At 36.7% G+C, this 21,348-nt stretch overlaps 1 protein-coding gene across 1 annotated transcript in view; it reads right to left on the bottom strand.

The window, feature by feature from the left end:
* Positions 1-19,312: 19,312 nt before the first annotated feature.
* LOC131053129 (cleavage and polyadenylation specificity factor subunit 3-I) overlaps positions 19,313-21,348 on the bottom strand; it is a 62,899-nt gene continuing 60,863 nt past the window's right edge. The window contains 2 exon segments of the mRNA XM_057987746.2: positions 19,313-20,476; positions 20,478-21,254. Coding sequence (XP_057843729.2) covers positions 19,631-20,476; positions 20,478-21,254 — 1,623 coding nt within the window. The 3' untranslated portion in view covers positions 19,313-19,630.

Below are 21,348 nucleotides of genomic sequence, written 5' to 3'. Positions count from 1 at the left end.
TTTTTGGAGGAAACCTTCCATCTTCAATTGATCACCTCTTCAGACTTTGGTGTTTTTTGCCATCTGTATCTTTGAGTTCAGTTGTTTGCCTTTGCTTGCCATCTGATTCGAGTAGTGTTATTTGAGGGAACTCATGCAGATTACAGTCTTCTCTACCTAATCATCTTCTATTTCAGTGGAGGTTCTTCAGATCGACAATTATTCTTCGATAGTGTTTGCAACTTCATTCTTCAGTGGTGATCATCCTTTGTTCCTTTTTTTCTGGGACATTCTCTTCTTTGGAGGCTTCTTCAGTCCTTCACTTGTATTTCTCTCTTTAGGAGAGGAGTTTTTCCCATGAGGTTTTCTCATTTTCTCCAGTTGTGAGAGATCTTTTGAACTTGGGTACCTCATCAGGCCTTGTTGTCGGGACCCAAATTTGCCTTCATCATGTAGTTGCATTTTTTGCTTTATGCATTTAGTTTTTTAGCTACTCCCTAAGTTCATCTTAAGGGGGGTGTTAGAGTTATCATGTATTAGCTAATAATTATTTATTTAATTATTAGTCTATTATACTCTATGCTTAAGCTAAACTTAGGCATTTAATAATATTACAGGTATTTAATAATTATTTTAATTATTAAATACACATTATCCCTTTAGGGTTTCTTTATGGTTGCACACCTTTAGGGTTTCATATTCTCCTTCTATAAAGATTGTACTATACTTTTTATTCAATTCCCTCTGAATGATTATCTTCTTCTTCAGAGCCATTATTGCTTTTTGCCTCCATTCTTCTCTTGTGATAGGTATTTTGCTTGCAGGTGTTCTTGGGATCTTTGAAGTTGTATTTCTCAACTTCTTCAGAAACATTTCAGTCATTAAATTTGAATTAAAAACCTTCCAATCCTATTAAGTTAGACATGTCCTAAGTGAAGGTAATTATATAGTCGATGTACTTTCTAAAGATATCCTGATTGGCAAGGAGATATCCTGGCCATTGGGGTAAGGAGATTATTGGATGACACAAAAAATGAAGCAAAAGTGCAGGTGTCATTGTAAGGAGTGAGGATGGTACAATGATTGGTGATACCTTGTTTACATTTGGAAGGTGACTCACAAATAATAGTTAATTCTATTATTAAAGGAGAGGTCGTTTCTTGGAAAATCAACAAGTTTATTAAAATGAATAAATTTGAATTAGAAACATTTCAGTCATTAATTTTGAATTAAAAACCTTCCAATCGTATTTAGTTAGACATGTCCTAAGGGAAGGTAATTATATAGTCGATGTAATTTCCAAGGTGGCTATATCATTGTAGGAGGTGAGTGGTGAAGCGGTGTGGGAAGACTATCGAGATGTTGAGTTGGATGCCATGTGAGTCAAACACAACCAAAGGAGGAAGTTTTAATGACTGTTTAATGATGTTTTGACAAGGGGTGTCTTTGTTATTATTATTATTCAGAATGGGTTGTAGATAAAATAACAAAAGGTGGTGTTTGAGGTGAAGAGAAAGAGCCAGAATGGGGGCCAAACTTTTGCTTCATTTGTTGAAACAACAACTTGCCTTTTTTGGAAAGGTATCAGAGAAAAGGCTTGTGGAGTTGTTTAAATTCGAAGACCACATCTTTCTTCAATTTTGGATGTGTTGCTCGATGGAACTTACATGAAATTAGAGTTCCACTATAGAACAAATTTAGACATTATATCCATGTTGGCTGCATAGGGATTGGAGTTTGACACAAAGGAGGAAGTTTTGTGGGTTGTGAGCGTTTGTGTTCCAAAGTAGTACACGTTTGAAATGGCATCCATTCTCATGAGAGATTAAGTGGTTGAGGGTTGTGGCGCCAGTTTGGAGAGGGCATGATGCAAGATGGGGAGACTCAAAATTTAGACCCTTCATCTTGTGGAATGATGGTGTCGACTGAGCCACCTGGACGAATGACATGTGTGTGGGTTCGTGGGCATTAAAGGGTTTTGTTCGCAAAAAGGCAATGGAGAGGATAATGGCAAGGGAAGTGAAGAAGAAAGATGTTGAAAATAAAACAAATGTGAATCGAAAGACTTCTGGGATAATGGACAAGGTAAAAAGAAGCTGTAAATTTGTTTTTGTTTCTGTTCGTCTTACTGGTTTAAAGACTTAAGGCCTATTTTTTGGATGGATTTTGAATAGAGTAGGGGTGGTAGTAAACCCACATTTTGGTGATGTTTATATTGTTTAATGGGTGCAGTTAGGAGCTTTTAAAAATCAATGTTTATAGACTGCAGTTTGCACAGTAAGGCGCTTTTGGATACAATGGTTATAGTTGGTAGGAGTGGTTGTATGTGATCAATGATTTGATACAAGGGTTAATCCCTAATTTTGCAATCTTTTATGTATGTAACTTTTAATATATCAATAAAATATACAAAAATTATCGATAATTTTTTTTTAAAATAAAAGTAATTATTAATTATTAATTATTAGTTTAAGATTATGTATATTTTTAATTATAATTATGTGATATTGATTATAACTAATCTTAATAAAAATAACTATTAATAATCATAAAATTATATAATATAAACAATAGAATGAAAAAATGTTTTTTTTACTTACTAAATGAAAAATTATTAAATTTATGATTAAATGTTATAAAATTATATTGTATATATTAAAATGATTAAAATAATTATGATTTTCAAAAAGTTTTAAAAAATAAAATGATTTCAAAAAATTATACAAAATTATAATTGGGTTTATTTTTTACTAGAAAAATCATTTTATTTACAAGACTATCAATACAAATTTGAAAAAAGCTAGTTAAAGTAAAAAATTATTTTTAAAATATAAAGAAATCTTTAAAAAGCCTATAAAATCTATCATTTCTTAAAATTTGCTCCTATAACACTAAATGTTTTCATCCAATCATAGTGTAGATAAATAATATCTAGTTTAAAAATATAAATATCTTTATAAAAATTAAGTTTATTTTGAAAACAAAAATAATTATCACTTTTGATTGGTCGAAATAATCGATTAAATAGGGTTAAGCCTATGGCAAGTAGTAAAAAGGTTTACAAATACTTAATGTTTATCCATTATAAAAAAAATGATTTTACAAATGTTTAATGCTCATCCATGAAAATGAGTGTACACGGATTCCATTGTATATTATGTCTCTAGGTGTAGTAGTCTTTATTTTTTAGTTTAAAAATTTAGGTGGGCTAGAAATTGTCACATTAGTTAAGACCTTTTTCTCCACTCAATCATATGAAATTTTCAAATTTCTACCAATTAATATTTTTTATCTTACATTTATTTACTCTATTCAATTAAACGTGCAAAATAACAAAATTCATGAGACCGTGTTTCATAAATTTAGAAATTTAAGCTACCTTAGAAAATTCATAAGACCATCCATTTTAAAATAATCCTAAAAAATCTCAATACTGGTCACTAAATTATTTTAAGAAGCCCCCCTCCATGGAATGCACCCTTAGGCTACAATCGTATGAAGGATGCTTCCAAAAAACAATCAATGGGTGTTTTTCAGATTTTTAGGGATATTTTAAAGTGTTGGTTTAATGAATTTTGTAGCGCAAATTTAGATTTAAAGGTTTAAATTTCAAAATTTATCCAAAATGGTGGTCTTGTGAGTTATTATTTTGCATATTCAATTTAATAGAATAAATAAATATAAAATGATAAAAAGAATAATTGATTAGAACTTAAATACTCCAAATGATTGACAAGGGTGGGGAATTTCTTACACTAGTCGGGGAAATCTCCATCGCTCCCCCCCTCCCCCCCACTCTTGCTCCTTGGGCAAAAATTCATGAATAGCACCTTAGTGAACTTGATAGAAGTCGCATATAAAATTAAATCATCTTAAAAGTATAATTACATCTATCAACAAGTAAGAAATTTATTTTTGATATCCTTCTAGGGTGATTTAAACTTATATTTATTGTTTTGTAAATCCTCTCTCATATTTGAATCATTTGAAATCTGCCACTTAAGTATTGATAGATCCATCTATCTCTTCTCATTCTTGCAATTGATTTGTAAAATATTATTTAATAGAAAATTAAACTTTTCTTATTTAAATTTGGCTACTTTGTATCGCATTCTACTTTTCATACATACCAGAGAGTTGAAAAATTATAAACCTAAGATTATAACACTTAGATCATTTCTTTTTTTTGTTCTTACATCCTTAACACAATTAACATTATTATTACACACACAAATCATGTTTTATCAATCCACTTGATTGTCCATGCATATTGAAAGATCAAAAAGAGGTTTGACTACTATGGAAAGCTTTGAAGTAGTTTCTAACTTGTGTATATTCGAAGACTCAACTTGCAGTGGGGGCTTTAAACTATTAATCTTTGTTGATATCTAGTCACTTGCAATATTTTAGTAATTTTTCTTTTTCCTCATTCGCATTGATATACCTTGTATTTGTTAGACACAATGTGCCACTGAGAAGGGGCTAAATCAGTGGTACTCAATTTCTTGTCCCTTAAAGTCCTAACTATGTGTACCAGTTAGCATACTAAAGCCATGATAACCTATCGGTATGATAAGTAAAGATTACTCAATGCAATCACACACAAGGAGACATCACATAACACCAACATTTACGAGGAAAACCCAAGATGGGAAAAACCTCAGTGAGAAATGTTGCTGGAGATGACTACTCCCATCCAGCTTCATAATGAAACTCTGATTACAATGTTTAGGGAACCAACCCAACGAGCACCAACCCCTGATTTAGGGCACCAACCCAAGGAGCTACAACCCCTACACCGAGCTCCAACTCAATGGTCATTAATAAACATAATCAATTACAAAAGTAATAGCCATGTTACAAATGAACTTTGTAACTCTTCTGCAAATTTCTCTGTCGGATCTTCTATCCAGTTCACTATCGGTTCTTTCCTCACCCACTCACTGTTGCAGCCTTATCTCCTGCTGCAACCTTACCGGTTCAGCCTCTTCTCCTTCTCTGTCGGTTCTCTATTCACTCTGCTACACCACTGCTCTCCACCGGTACTACACTCTACCGGTTCTATGCTTGCCTTCTCTGCACTCTTCTGCAACTCATCTCTGTCAGTATGGTCACTACTAGTTTACTCCTCTGTCAGACTCACTGGCTGACTGTCGGTTGTCGATTGAACACTTCAACCCGATCCTCTCTCACACTCAGTCTCTCCTCTAATACTTGTTGAGCACTTGACTGATTTCTTCTCACATGTAGCAACACTCTCTCATTCAGTGACAACCTTCATCGATTTTGGCTTTCATATTTATCACCTGGTTTTCCCGCCAAAAACCAATTCAAACTTCAGGCGGTTAGGGTTTCCTCATCGGTCTCGAGGAAACCAAATCCAATCAAATCCCATATGATCTGATCACCTTGATTGATGAACTGAAACACATAAATCAACCTCGCCATTGTCGTGCCTTCCTGATCACGCCTTCTATTTTTAGCAATCTGCTTTTTAACCTGTCAGCGGATTTCTTGGTCGATCACTAAGAATGGTTTCAAGGTTCCCTTCACCTGCCTCGATCTATTCAAACAGTCTGTTTTGGATCTCTGTTGTCTTCCTGACCTTGAGCCGCAAACCTCTGTTGCAAATCCCATGAATCACGCAGTCGACATAAATGTCGACCTGTCACCATCTACATCAACACCTGATACTTCACTGACTTAACATACCAGCTTGTGCATGCATGCCACTTCACCTCCACGTGGCCCCTTTGTTGGCAACCACATTTTCTAGGTCAGTTAAGTCGATCCAAACAAGATCAGAGACCAACTCCTTTACTGGGTTCTTGTACCAGCTTACAAACCCCTACCGGTTATACCCTTAACCGGTCTGTCATCACCTTGCACTCAATTTCTCTTCTGGTGGAACACTCAACCGGTCAACACACTTGCTAACCTACCTTATGCACATCTTCATCAGATGGGAGTTTTTTGCATCTGCACTTTGTCCGCATTACCGGTGGACATACTTACCGATAAACCCCTTTATGACACCATGTCATCAACCTTCACTTGTTTCCATCTCAGGCATCTGCATGCCACTTTCACTCTTTATCTGCAGTTGCTCAGTCTTGCCTTCTTTATCATCAATCCGAACATCATCTCAACAGGTTTGTCAGGGTGACAAACCCATCACACTTTAACTATCTTGGTACCTCATTATACCTTCCCTGTCGGTCCAATGCATATCTTTGATTTCATGCACTTGAGGCATCCTTTTGTTTCACCGGTAGATCCGGTGTGAGTTTTCAATCACCTGCCTTTAACTCTTTTGAGTTATCTCATAGAACTATGATGCACACTTTGCATAATAGGAGATAAGTTCCACTTATCAGTGGTAGTGGGTCCTTGTCATGTGCATCCCGCAATGCAATCATGTGGCTTCCCTGATTGTGCAACATATCTTCAAACAAGCACATGTGATCCAGTTGAGGCACATTCACTGTCAGTCATCTCTTCAATAGTGACTGCATCATTATCTGGTGGGAGTTCTGTTGTTTTATATCCACATAACATACCAGTGACTTGTAAATCCTTCTCCTCCAGTGTTGATGTGATTTTTTATAACATTCCGCCTTTTCATCACAATCAACATCCAAGCATCTTGCTCAGCCTACTAGTACACTGGTCACAAGCTTGCTGGTTGGCAACAACTCACTATCAACACATCACTTACCAATTGATATCCTCTCCTTACCGGTTATAGAGTATACTGGTAACCTATCCATATCTTCCACACAAGTGAAACACTAACTCGTGTACTGGTGACTCCAATAGTTATTGTATTGAATGACATTCTCTCCCTTACCTTACTGGTGATCTGCAACACTAGGTGATATAAAAAACATCACATTCGGTATGCATCAATGACAATGTTGCACATATATCTCTTATATCGGTAGCCATCCTATACCGGTTGACATCAATGACAACACAATGCCAACAACCTCCCCCTTTGGCATTGATGTCAACACATGTAGTATCCGACATACTACATATTCTCTCTCCCCCTTAGTGTGATCCACGTTTTCTCACATATGTAGTATGCAGTATACTACATAATCTTTCTCATCTTTTGACAACAATGGCAAAGGGCATTGTCAGGGATTCTCTCCTCCTTATGTCTACCAGACACTGTTCTAACTCCCTTTTTTCTCTACCGGATGCTTCTCCTCCTTCAACCATCTTTTGTTACATCTTCTCAAGTCACAACACTTGAGATGGAGGGCTCGACCACCAACTGACGCCAATTGTGTATAGGTATGATACCAATTGTTGAATCAACCAATTGATGAAAGATGTGTTAGTGAATACTGCTCACCTGCGGTCATACTGCATCATCCCCTATCTAATCCCACTTTATCTTTAGAATCAAATGTGATTGTGCTATGAATGCAACCAATTGGGAAAGTAGATACCCTTAATCATGAAATTCTCTTGGGTATTCCTTCAACAATTTCCATTATCTAGCAGTTGATGTAGCCAGTATATCCATAAGTTCAAGCATGTCGGGTATGCTTCATAAGCACTTGAACTCACCCTGAATCATACATCTCGGGTCCACAATGACAGTCAGGTCCAATACCGAGGCTCCAATCATCTCCATATATCGGTTGAGTTGTGCAAATGTGATCATCTGATGATCTTTTAGCTCCGTTATATCCACCACATCCTATGATATGATCCTGGATGTACACAATGCCATACAATGTCATCATCAAGTCATAAATCAAACTGGTTAGCCCATAAACATGCATGCCTACATGATCAACAATCGGGCCATCATATGTCATTCAGGTCTTTTCCAATACCACTTGAGACATAACCTCCTCATTCCATGCTACCAGGGCTAATGCAATGATCTCGAACCTAATTGTCTTACATAACCTGCAAGTACCTATTAACATTCATACCAGTAACATTCTCCACATATCGGTTCCTTGTACCGGTCCATCATCACTTTCAGAGCACCTTCCTGTAACTCCTGACGTTTTGTGTCACTTTGCATCTGATTCCAATTGTTAATTTGTCATCCATTGACATAGCAGTAGTGATTCATCTTTCATATGTAGGTGTGTAGCCTAGGCAGCCACTACACAAACTTGCCATCTCATTTTCTTCCTTCATACCGACAACATCCTATTCTTCCATGTGTCCTTCTTCACTGAGGGGGTGAATGATAAGGTCAGTGTACTACTCCCCCTAAGGTTCTGCATCTCCTTTAAGCCTTAGGATATATCTCTTGTGCATTGAATGCAAAGTGTCGGTCCATGGTTGCATCTTCTTGCTTCTTCCTCCACTCCTGCTTGATCTCATGTTCTTCTTCCCATTTTCAGCCTTGGGAGCAGGTCTTACCTTCTTTTATTGATGAGTCCTTCCATTTCCGGATTTTGCCACATGACCGGAAGTAGTGCTATAGTAGCACACAACATCCGTGCCAATCTCATGATTAGGGAACCTTCTAACATGCCAGTTAGATCATATTCTTTTGGTCATGTTGTTGTGACCGACAACTGGAACCGGTGGACCTCTTAATCTTGTAGGGACATTTCTCCTTTGGTTCCATGCAGGTCTTTGACTTCCATATGCTTTGTATCCATTTCTATGTTGAGCATAACTGCTATATCGGTTGTCATGTGACTGAACTTTTATGTTCCTGCATTCATGTTTTCTATGGCCAGATCTATTGCAGTTAAAACAAACACTATTTGCACAATCAGGAGATGGGATATGCATGCATCTACTCCTTGATACTTTTTTCTCATATGCATGATATCTATGAGATCCTAGATTGTTCCTTCTAGATCCCTTTCTACATTCTTCTGCCCTATGGCCATAACCATTATATGCAAAGCAATAACCGGAGAAGGAAGGTTTATAACTCACAAACTTATTCTGCCATGCATGGGGAGATCTTATCAATCTGGCATCTCCATTTCTACTTCTCCGGGGATGGATCCTGGATTGTCCATTCTTTTCATTTCCTCCATCTAGTCCTTTCATCTTCCACACTTGTCTTGACATGTGGGTGGTAGCATTTCCTTGTCCTCTACCGATAAAAGGTCTTCTTTGCTATCTTCTCATGTTCTTGCTTCTGGTGAAGCTGTCTTCTCCCATCTTCCCTTTACCTTTGAGATCTGCATTGTTCCTCCTTCTTGCAGCACCAGTCTTCATCCTTGTCTGCATGTCTTAACCGGTTGTGGTTAGATCTACCTTCTTCCAAGGAGTATTTCGGACAGTGAAGGTTTGTCCCTTGTTCTCTCAATTTGAGGAGACAAACAAAATATCATTGTGGGGGACACTCTTGCTTGTGGAACATTCACCTGCACCACTTCCTAATCTTTCTGTATCCTTGGCATGCTTTTCTTCTTCAACATCTTGTCCAAGGCTTTACTGTTGCCATCAAACTAGATTTTTACCTTGAGCTCATCTTGACATTTCTCAAGGTCATTTAGGAGAATCTCCATTTCTCCAACCAGTTGTTGATATTCTTTCTCTTTTGCCTCTATCTCAGAAGATAGATCATTGCACCGACACTCCTTGGTGCCTCCTTGTTGAGTCTTCAACTCTCAGATGCATTTCTCAGATTCTTCAAGGCATTTGATCAACCGGTTCTGCTCCACAACTGCAAGATTCTTGAATAACTTGTATTCATTTCTCACTCTACCGAGTTCTTTGAGAGAACTAACTAGTTCTCCTTCAAGATATACTTTTGCTTCCTCTTCTTCTTCACCTTCACTATCACTGCCAAACACATCTTTCCAGTAAGAGTGATATGTATGATCATTCACTGATGTGTGTCTCTCATATTCTGATTCTTGAACCATGAAGAGGTGAGTTCCTTATTTACCATTGTTGCGGCTGCTAACATATCTGCCTTCATCATTCGTAGATACATGAGATGCATTTCTCATCTTTTCTTCACAGACCAATTCTGCAGTGGTAGGCTCATTTCCATTGAGCTTCTTCAATCTGTCCCATAAGCTCTTTGCAAATCTGCATCTATCCACCTGAGAGGAGATATCATCTGATAACCCACAGAGCATAGCCTTAATTGCTACATCATTGCACTGGTTTCTTCTTTTTGCATCAGAATCGGTGGGAGGACTGACTTTACTAGGGCAGTCATTTACAACAAACATCCAAACATCATACCCTAGAGAGGATAGGTGAACTTTCATTCTATAGCTCCAAATGGAATAGTTAGATGGACATTAAACACCAGAACTGGGATTAACACTAAACAGACCATTGTGTCCTTAAGCCAAAATCTACCCAAGCTAGAGAAAGCTTATCAACCAGGAACCTAGGCTCTAATACCAATTGTTGGACACAATGTGCCACAGAGATGGGGGTGAATCGGTGGTACTCAATTTCTTTTCCCTTAAACTCCTAAGTATGTGTACCAATTAGCATACTAAAGCCAAGATAACCTATCAGTATGATAAGGAGAGATTACTCAATGCAATAACACACAAGGAGACATCACATGACACCAACATATATGAGGAAAGCCAAAGATGGGAAAATCCTCGGTGAGAAATATTGTTGAAGACTACTGCTCCAATCCAGCCTCACAATGAAACTCTGATTACAATGTTTAGGGCACCAACCCAAGGAGCACCGACCCTTGATTTAGGGCACCAACCCAAGGAGCTGCAACCCCCACACTGAGCTCCAACTCAGTGTTCTTCAATAAACATAATCAATTACAAAAGTAATAGCCATGTTACAAATGAACTTTGTAACTCTTCTACAAATTACTCTGTCAGATCTTCTATCCAGTTCACTGTCGGTTCTTTGCACACCCACTCACTGTTGCAACCTTATCTCCTGTTGCAACCTTACCGGTTCAACCTCTACTCCTTCTCTTCCAGTTCTTTCTCTGTCGGTTCTCTATTCACTTTGCTACACTGCTGCTCTCCATCGGTACTACACTCTGTCGGTTCTATGCTTGCCTTCTCTGCACTATTCTGCAACTCATCTTTGTCGGTATGGTCACTACCGGTTTACTCCTCTGTCAGACTCACTAGCTGACTGTTGATTGTCGATTGAACAGTTCAACCTGATCCTCTCACACACTCAGTCTCTCCTCTGATACTCATTGAGCACTTGACTGATTTCTTCTCACATACAGCAACACTCTCTCATTCAGCAATGACCTTCATCGATTTTGGCTTGCATATTTATCACTTGGTTTTACCGCCAAAAACCAATTCAAACTTCAGCCGGTTAGGGTTTCCTCATCGGCCTCGAGGCAAACCAAATCCAATCAAATCTCATTTGATTTGATCGCCTTGATTGATGAATTGTAACACATCAATCAACCCCGCCACTGTCGCGCCTTCCTGATCACACCTTCTATTTTTAGCAATCTACTTTTTAAACTATCAGTTGATTTCTTGGTTGATCACCAAGAATGGTTTTGCGGTTCCCTTCACCTGCCTCGATCTGGTCAAACAGTGTATGTTGGATCTCTATTGTTCGCCTGACCTCGAGCCGCAAACCTCTGCGACACATCCCGTGATCACACAGTCGACATAAATGTTGACCTATCACCATCTACCTCACCGCCTGATACTTCATCGACTTAACATGTCAACCTGTGCATGCATGCCACTTCACCTCCACGTGACCCCTTTGTCGGCATCCACCTTTGCTAGGTCGGTTATGTCGGTCCAGACAAGATCACTGACCAAATCCATTACCAGGTTCTTCCACCGAATTACAAACCCCTATCGGTTATACCCTTAACTGGTCTGTCATCACCTTGCACTCAGCTTCTCTTTCGATGGAACACTCAACCAGTCAACACACTTGCTAACCTACCTTATGCACATCTTCATTAGATGGAAGTTTTCTGCATCTGCACTTTGTCTACATTACCGGTGGACATACTTACTGGTAAACCCCTTTATGACACCATTTCATCAACCTTCAGTTGTTTCCATCTGAGGCATCTACATACTTGTTTCACTCTCTATCTGCAGTTGCTCAGTCTTGCCTTCTTCATCATCAGTCCGAACATCATCTCAACCGGTTTGTCAGGGTGACAAACCCATCACACTTTAACTGTCCCGGTACCTCATTATACCTTCCTTGTTGGTCCAGTGCATATCTTTGATTTCATGCACTTGAGGCATCCTTTTGTTTCACCGGTAGATCCGGTGTGAGCTTTCAATCACCTGCCTTTAACTCTTCTGACTTATCTCATATAACTATGATGCACACTTTGCATAATAGGAAATAAGTTCTACTTACCGGTGGTAGTGGGTCCTTGTCATCTACATCCTGCAATGCACTCATGTGGCTTCCCTGTTTGTGCAACATATCTTCAAACAGGAACATGTGATCCGGTTGAGGCACATTCACTGTCAGTCATCTCTTCAATGGTGACTGCATCATCATCTAGTGGGAGTCTTGTTATTTTACATCCACACGACATACCGGTGACTTGTACATCCTTCTCCTCCAGTGTTGATGTGTTTTTTGATAACATTCTGCCTCTTCATCACATTCAACATCCAAGCATCTTGCTTACCTCTGCTTGTACACTGGTCATAAGCTTGCCGATTGGCAACAACTCACTGTCAACACATCACTTACCAATTAACATCCTCTCCTTACCAGTGACAGACTATATCGATAACCTGTCCATATGTTCCACAAAAGTGAAACACTAACTTGTGTACCGGTGACTCCAATGGTCATTGTACTGAATGACATTATCTCCCTTACCTTACTGGTGATCTGCAATGCTAGGTGATATCAAAGACATCATATCTGGTATACATCAATGACAGTGTTGCACATACATCTCTTATATCGATAACCATCCTATACCAGTTGACATCAATGACAACACAATGCCAACAATATTATGTTACTTTCTTCAATTTTTGTATCATTTCTAGTTTATGTCTTACGTAGTGCTTTGAAGAAAAGATTGTGGGGTCTTATCAAACTACCCAATCTAGCAACCTTATATAGAAACAAATTTGAGACATCTTTTGTGCAACTTTAATTTGTATATTCATGCAATAAATGCCTCAAGAACAATTATATAAGTGGACTTCCTCATGCAATTATCTAGAACAACTTGCAAGCTAAATGCCTAGACTCTTCCTCATGCAATTATCTAGAGCAACTTGCAAGCTCTTTTCACCCACCTTGATGCTATTGATTGTTGTCTTTTAACATGATTAAATGTTGCATTTTATAGAGACTAAAACCTTGTGAGGCACCCAAATCTTATATTTCATTTTCCTCAACTTGACTTTTGAAATTTCTTCAAAAAGAATGTAATAAAAACATAGTTTTTCTTCCAAATGTGTTGGTAATGTTGTTTCATGATACCAAATGCCTTGCTACTGTGGATGCCTTTGTAGATGAATTAAATACTAAACCAATTTGTGCTCCTTTAGTAATTGAAGAGTCATTAATTATTTTTCAAGTTATTATTTTTTTCTTCAATTCAAAGTACCCTATTAGTCTCAAATTTTTGAAATGGAAGTCAAATCTTTATATATAAAAAATATATTTTATCTTTCAACACTCCAAAATATGCTCTTGAAGCTCCAACCTAAAACAAAAATTCAAAACATGAACATTAAAAAAGCAAATATGATGCAAGATTACTTGTGAACCTTGATGTTCCTACATCATAGTGGGAGCCTATGTGTAAGATATTAATAATTTTCTTTTGATGTTCTTTAATGATGCCAATTTTTTTTTTCATGCAAAATAATTTTTTTCTTTTGATGTTCTTAAATGATAGGCATATTTTTTTATGTGAATATTAGCACACTAGATTCTAAATTAAATATCCTCTATATTCATCCTACAAACTATATACGACTCCAAGTTTTCTTTTTATATAGTTCATTTCCATAATTTATCTTTCTATTTTATATTTCTCATCTATATTTTGTCAATAAAATAAATATAATATAATTGACAAGGACACACTTAAATGGGACTAAAATATTGTTCATTATTTTATCATAAATAATAATAATTTTTGCTTCTTTAGTATTATCTTGTATTCAATGTTTGGTTGAAATCTTAAACAATGATTAGTAATCAACTTTCCACATCTTTACATTTTGGTGAACCTAACATTTCACCTTATTCTAAAATAAAATAAATTCTTGCTATATTTGATAGTTTATTTATTGATGAATACTTTTCTATGTTAGATAATTATTTAGAATATTTTAATCATATTTCATTAGATTCTTCTCATAATATTTCTATTTCCAAAATAAGAAATACTCTAGTTAATGAGTATTTACGTCTCATCTTACCAACCTAGTCATCATTGCACCTAGTTATGAATTGATTTCTCTTCATCAAACAAACCATTCAACCTATAATACGGTAAACTTATATAAAATTATAAAATGTGGGGTGCTTGATCATCCGACCTTCTCATCCTACCATTACATTAAGGGTATCCCTAATTATCCCCAACCTTATAATTTGTTATGCACATTGTTCTATCACTTACATATCAAGTTGATTCCACTATCGACCTTCAAATGGTAAGAGATACATATAAGACTTGAAAATTTTGGCAATTTAATCCAACTTTAGAGAAGGGTATTGTGGATGTCTATCCACATATGTACTCCTTTTGGGATCATTATGTGTATAGTTAACTATGTTAAATTACATCAGCATACAAGACATCCAAATTTAGAAAAGGGCATTGTGGATGTCAAAAGTGTGATACACATATGTACTCCTTTTGGGACCATTATGTGTATAGTTTTTTCCTTTAGATAACAACTCTATCTTCATATAGCACCTCCTACCCTCAACCAACAAAAAGAAGAAACAAAACAAATATTGGCTTGAAATAGTATTGATTGACAAAGAAACAAAGAACATAAAGATTTATATTTCAAAATATATCAATGAATTATAATATTGTAATATTATAATTTATTATTTGTAAGAAGGTCGTCTCCTTAATTCAATATTGCAAATTTAATTTAATTTGTTTAGACCATTTCAATTATCTATAATCAAGTTTTAAAAATTTACAATTAAATAAAGAAAGAAAGATTTTGAACACAAATAACATCTTTCACTTTTAAGTAGAAATTAAAAAATTGATTGTTTTGAACTCTTTATTCCGTTTCAAACACAATTGAAAGTTTAGATTAAATTAAAATATCTAAATTTATTAATGTAAAAAAATAAAAATTATGCTAGTTATTTTATACAAATAATCTAAACTTTAATTTAATCCTAAATTAATAATATTTCAACCTCGTGTACCACAAAAAAATGCTCTTTAAAATCGCATATTAATAATATTATAATATTTTTAATGATATTCATAACTTAATAATTATTCTTATAATTTCTTATAAATAAAGATTTGTGACATCGCTACTTGACAATCATGTCCCGAAGACAGAGGTGAACGCATTGGCCTCTCATTTGTTTGAAGAAGAAGTATTGGTTGGTTTGGAAACAATCTTTAAAAATGCTCTTCATGGAATTGGTCAGCCATGGCCTGGGGATATGGCCCTACTCTCGGAGTAGGAGAAACTATTAATTTCTATGCTTTCCTCCTTGATCTTAAAGGCCCTGCTCTCATGCGGCATAGGGCCTATGCAACAATGGCATTCATATACCTCAAATGGAAGTTTCTGTCAGATGAACCTGAGAATCAAGACATAGAGGACGAATTTAGAGACTTTGCCATCATAAATGACATCCTCAAAACAAAAGAAGAACATGATTGTCCGCTTGCAAGGGAAGATGAACAAGATGCACAAGGGAGCCATGGTCGAGGTCGAACTGGTGTTAGAGGAAGAGGAAGGAGTTGGCTGTGAGACCGTGGTCGTGGTCTGAGTAGAGGGCAGCTCCACTTCAATCTGGGCTCTCTTGCCTAGGGTTGGAGTTGGAGAAATGAAGCTTAAAACTTTCAAATTTTCTCTGTTGTTTTGATACTCGTTGAAGTTTTTAAAATGTATGTAAGAATTAATGTGAAGTTGTCAGGACAAGAGCTCTGCTAGTAAGTTTTGATTTGTTGATCATAAGGACTGATTCTAGGTTGAATATTTACTTGTGAATTATCTATTTGAAAAAAAAGACTGTTATTGGTAGATTGAAATTTTGCTACTACTTTTGTAATCCTATTCACTTTCTATATAATATCAATCTAAGGCTATGTCATTTACCAACTAAAAAAATAAAATTGACATATCATTAAAAACAATAAATGAAACAAGACCAGAAACATATGACATGTATAACATTAATTCTATATGCCTCTACTTCGATTTTTTGAATGTTGGGTGAAATTTTGAGAAGGGTTTATGAACAAAATAAAAAGCGTGTCAATGAATTTAGACACCTTTAATTGAAAACTTGACAGATTCAATGTAATATTAAATTATTAATAATTATTAGACTCTGTGATAACGGGTGTGCCTTCTCTACGGGTCATCTTGCTTCGGACTAGTCTATTTCATGCCACAAAGGTGTTTCTACCAAGTGGAAGAATGCTACTACTGATCACTTAACAGTCAATGCTCTTGACTCTGCATCTGCTGGCTCTTCTCATGAGGTTGATGTCGATGTCGTGCCCCTCACGGCTACTGATGCTCCTGTTGCTCCTTTTGTGACATCATCTCCTGAGGTCCCCTCTTCTACTTCTCCTATTCTGCAACCACGATCCCCTGCTACTGGATCTGCTTCTGTTGTTGTTGTTTCATCACAACCTGCTGCTGCTCTACAACATCCTCCTGTTGCCCTGTTGCAACACTTTGTTGACACCTATGTTTGTAACTTTGCGGGGTCCCTTCCGGTTGATCTCTCTTTTGATGGACCTAATAACAACATCGCCTGGACTGTGGTTGCTCGCAAGCGGAAGGGGAAATTTTCTCCCCTGCCCCAAACCCCCCCTCGTTGGGGTTTGGGCGGTTCCCCCCCCCCCCCTTGAGTGGAGTCTTTTTTGATCTCCGATTGGATAGGATTCCTTGCTTGTCTGATTGTGTTTGTTTCTAACTGCCTTTGGGCTGTTGTTCTTTCTGCCAACATGATCTCTCTTGATGTTGCTTGTTGTCTGTTGATAGTTTTTGACTATGATAACGGTCAGTGCCCTGATTAACGCTGCTTTACTAATCAAAAACATGTGTGGCAAACATGCTAACATTTTTTCATACTTAATTAAGTAGTGTGTAAAAGATGTTTGCATTTAAGCCAGATAAAATATAAGTTGGATTTAATTAACCTAAAAATATTTAAGTAAATAAATGAAGGACAATAATTTATAATAAATTGCAAATATAGATATTAACTATATTATATATAATTTATACTCCGTCCATTCTGGATTAATACACTTCCCAATCCATTTAATGATGCATCAATATATTAACTGATTGTTTGAACCAAGAAAAAACAACACAAGTACTATAATACAAATTTCATATGTTTATACTTGTAAATCTATACTTATAAATCAACAATCAAGAAACTTATAGAGAATATGTTGTTATGCTGTGTCAAAATGCTTGAGAAACTTGACACCTAAACAATAGATTCTTCCATTGAATCTTCATGCAAAAATGGTATCTAATATTCCTAACAACGACCACGCGGAAACAAAAACTTCACTTTATGTGGTTTTCAAAATACTTACAGTGTGCAGGCGCTGTCTTCTGCAACAAGGTGAGAAGGAACAGCTGGAACAATATGACAGAAAAATGGAATGCATTTTTGTTTGATCTTCATCTTGTTTAAATAGAATTTTGCATGCACACCGTTTGTTAAAAAACTGCTACAAGTGGAGATGGATTCAGATACTTGCCTGTAAGATTGTGTAGTTGCTGACAAACTTGTCTCTAACAGCTGCATTTGGTACAAGAAAAATGCAGATAATACTATTTTTTTCTTTCAACTGCTATCCTTGTATGATCCCTTAGATTTGCATTATACTAAAAACCACAACTGGAGATTGATATAAAAACTTGCCTGTAAGAGGTGCAAGTAATTCAAATTTTGTTATCCTTATCTGAACCTTATATTGTTGATTATGCATGCCAACCATTACTCTTATCCTATCCTTAGACTGATGATTGCACCAACAGTTATACTTTTTGCTTTATACGGTAATTGAAACATTTGAAGAGTTTACTCTTGGCATTTTTGTTTATCTTTCACGAATATGTTGAGCTCCTACAGTGCTATCATTGTAGAGTTACACCTCTCGGCAAAATTACAAATAACATAACATATCATTTACTGAAGATTTTGCAAACGTGGGAGCAAACTATTGGGCTTAACTTTGGGGGAAATTCCATGGTTAAATGCACTTGAGTTGGAGTAGTACTAAGATGGGTGAACTCCCAAGAAGGCCCAATGCTTCACCTTTGCGAGCATCACCTAGATGCAATGAGTGCTAAGTGTACCATTCATTCTAATGAGAGATGGGTTCTTGTGAACCACTACTCATGAAACATGGGTCAATGAGTTTGACTCGAAAACTAAAACCACACAATTGAATCCTGCTGGCAATGTCATAATCATTTACTTGTTGCAATTTTTGCATTTGTCATATTTATTTTTATTTTCTTGTAGGGTTTGATGTCAAACCCAAATCACATGAAACATGGGTCAATGAGTTTGACTCGAAAAATAAAACTACACAATTGAATCTTGCTAGCAATATCATAATCATTTACTTGTTGCAATTTTTGCATGTCATATTGATTTTTATTTACTTGTAGGGTTTCATGTCAAACCCAAATCGCTTTTGCATTTTACTATTTCACTCAAGTTTCCATTTCAATTTTCATTAGTTACTGTTGAATGTTCAACGTGATAAATATGATTACTTGAATTTCAGCTTCTTGAAAATGTTAAATGACATTGACCGTTTGATTATAGTCTAAAAGCTAAGATACATTCTCTTCGTAGCAATCCCTTGAACATCTCCAAATCACACGGAGTTTTTCACCATTTTGAAATCCATGCAATAAAAAATATATAATGAGAATACCTGAAACAAGATCAATTAAATATCGATGGAAATTGTTTCAGAGATTAACTATACAATTCAAGTGCTCACCAAATCCCCTTCCAAGCACACCTTTCTCCGGAGGTGTAATATCTACCTTTTGCTTGGTACAATTGAAAGCAGGGTTTTCTCCATAATTAGAAATTATCTAGCAAGCTTTATAAGCCTAACAGAATCAGAACACCCAAATTTGAAGACTTTTCAATAAAACTGTGACAAAATTTAAGAAGACATTTCCATCTCCCACTAGTATGAAAGTTTGAAGCTAATGTTCTTATCTGTAAAATAAGATTTAATCTATGAAGAATGCATAATGGTTTTCCCTTTCTCAAGGAGGAATCTACTCTTTGGTGTTCCACATATGAAAATTCTCAGCCGTACCACCAGTAGCCAGTCGACAAAAAATCACGATGTAGAGATTCAAATACAGTCATTCTCAATTGCCAAAATGCAAAGCCACTATGCTAGCTTCTGGTAAAAAACAATGTAATCCCACATAAAATTTATGAATGTAGTCATAAGAGGCATCTCATAGTTCCTTTTCTTAAAATATCGTGAAAAGGAAGAAAATTAATGAGAACCAATAGGTTTAATGGCATTACGCATTCTATTAAGAGCAGTTTTGATGCGTTCCTTCAGGTTTTCATTTTCACAAGCAACAGTATTGTTTGCATGGTCTACTATGGCCATAATCCCATCCACAGATACAATCAGTTTTCCTTCCTCTTCCTTAACGTCTCCAAACAAAGAAGAAAACAACGATTGGATTATTTTACTAAAATCCTTCTCTACCTTGCCTTCCTTTAAATCCGAATCAGGTGACTTTGCCCTGGAAGACTCTGGATTGAAATTCATCATCATTACAATAATGGAGTCCGACACCATATCACTTATGGGATCAGACACCCACTGTAACACTACATAATCTGCTCCTTCTTGCTTCACTGTAACTTTGTCATGGACTTTAAGAGTAGGAACTTCATCATTTGAAGTTTCTACACCCTCGTACAATTGTTGGAGACGGTTCTTAAGTACAGAGAAAGCTCCCTTATATGGGATTGATAGTCGCTGTGTAACAGTTCCTGTTGAAAGCTGAGTGAATACATGAAGATCTTCAGGAGCCACTATCTGGTACGTGAAACCTTTTCTCACCAGTAAACCACTCACTTGATTGCCTTCTTCAGGTGTCTTTTCTGCTAACCTACCTATTGCCTTTGCCGTTTTTTCAGCATTAAAAGGCATCTCTACTGTCTGACAGTTTTTTGGTGACAAAACCCTCATATTTTGATCTGCAAACTGAGAAAGCAGCTTCTGTTTAAGGCGTCCCATCTCATTTGCCTCTCCATGCACAAGAATTATGTTAGGTGGACGTAGCTCATTTAAAAATGCACTTGTCTGGCTGAAATCAGCATGAATGAGCTGAAAAGGAAATATAGTGGACCTGCATATTTAATGGAGCTTGTAAACCATTCATCAATGTCACCTCCTTTGGTTCATTCATGATAGTCTTTGCCAGCGTACCCTCAACGACATACCCAGGAATCACACATGCATTCTTCCTATCATGACACCAAATATCAAAGAGCTGCCTCGACAAACCACTCTGCAAGCCACCTGGACTAGCCATGACTACTGAAGGCCCGTCATCCTCAAAGTTCTCAATGCTTTTCAGAGGTAAGATGTGTTTAAAATCAAATGGATTTGAACCTTCAAATTGAGTACGAATTCTATCATTCATTGCATTGATGTATGTTTGATAAACAGCCATGCACCTTTTTGCAAGAGGAGACGCATAATAAATGGGAATATTATGGAGCTCCGGATGTGCTGCCCAATATTCATCAAGAATCAATAGAAGCTCTTGAGCACGACCCAACGCAAATGCAGGAATGAGTACCCTTCCACCCTGAGACACAACACTGTGTACAACATCAGTGAATCTTTTCTCTCGGACAGCTCTAGGCTGATGAAGTTGCACACCATATGTCGACTCAATTATGCAAACATCAGGGGAGAACGGTGGAGTCTCAGCAGCACGAAGGTGACGATCTTCCTCACGGGAGTAATCACCAGTATATAATACACGCACCCCTGCAATGTCAACCATGAACATTGCTGCACCAAGGACATGCCCCGCCGTGTAACACCAGAAACGGATGCCATTCACCTCCTGGGTCTGGTGGAAATCAATTACCTGAGCATACAGCAGCTTCAGATTGATTAGGAAAAAATTAAAATCCCTGAAGTTTTCTACAATAAAACTTTGCATCACAAGCACCACAAGTATG

This window comes from Cryptomeria japonica, chromosome 2 (assembly GCF_030272615.1).
Source record: "Cryptomeria japonica chromosome 2, Sugi_1.0, whole genome shotgun sequence".
In the NCBI taxonomy this organism is placed as follows: Eukaryota; Viridiplantae; Streptophyta; class Pinopsida; order Cupressales; family Cupressaceae; genus Cryptomeria; species Cryptomeria japonica.
Note: the sequence above shows the minus strand (reverse complement) of the source record. Positions and strands in the feature narration are given on the sequence as shown.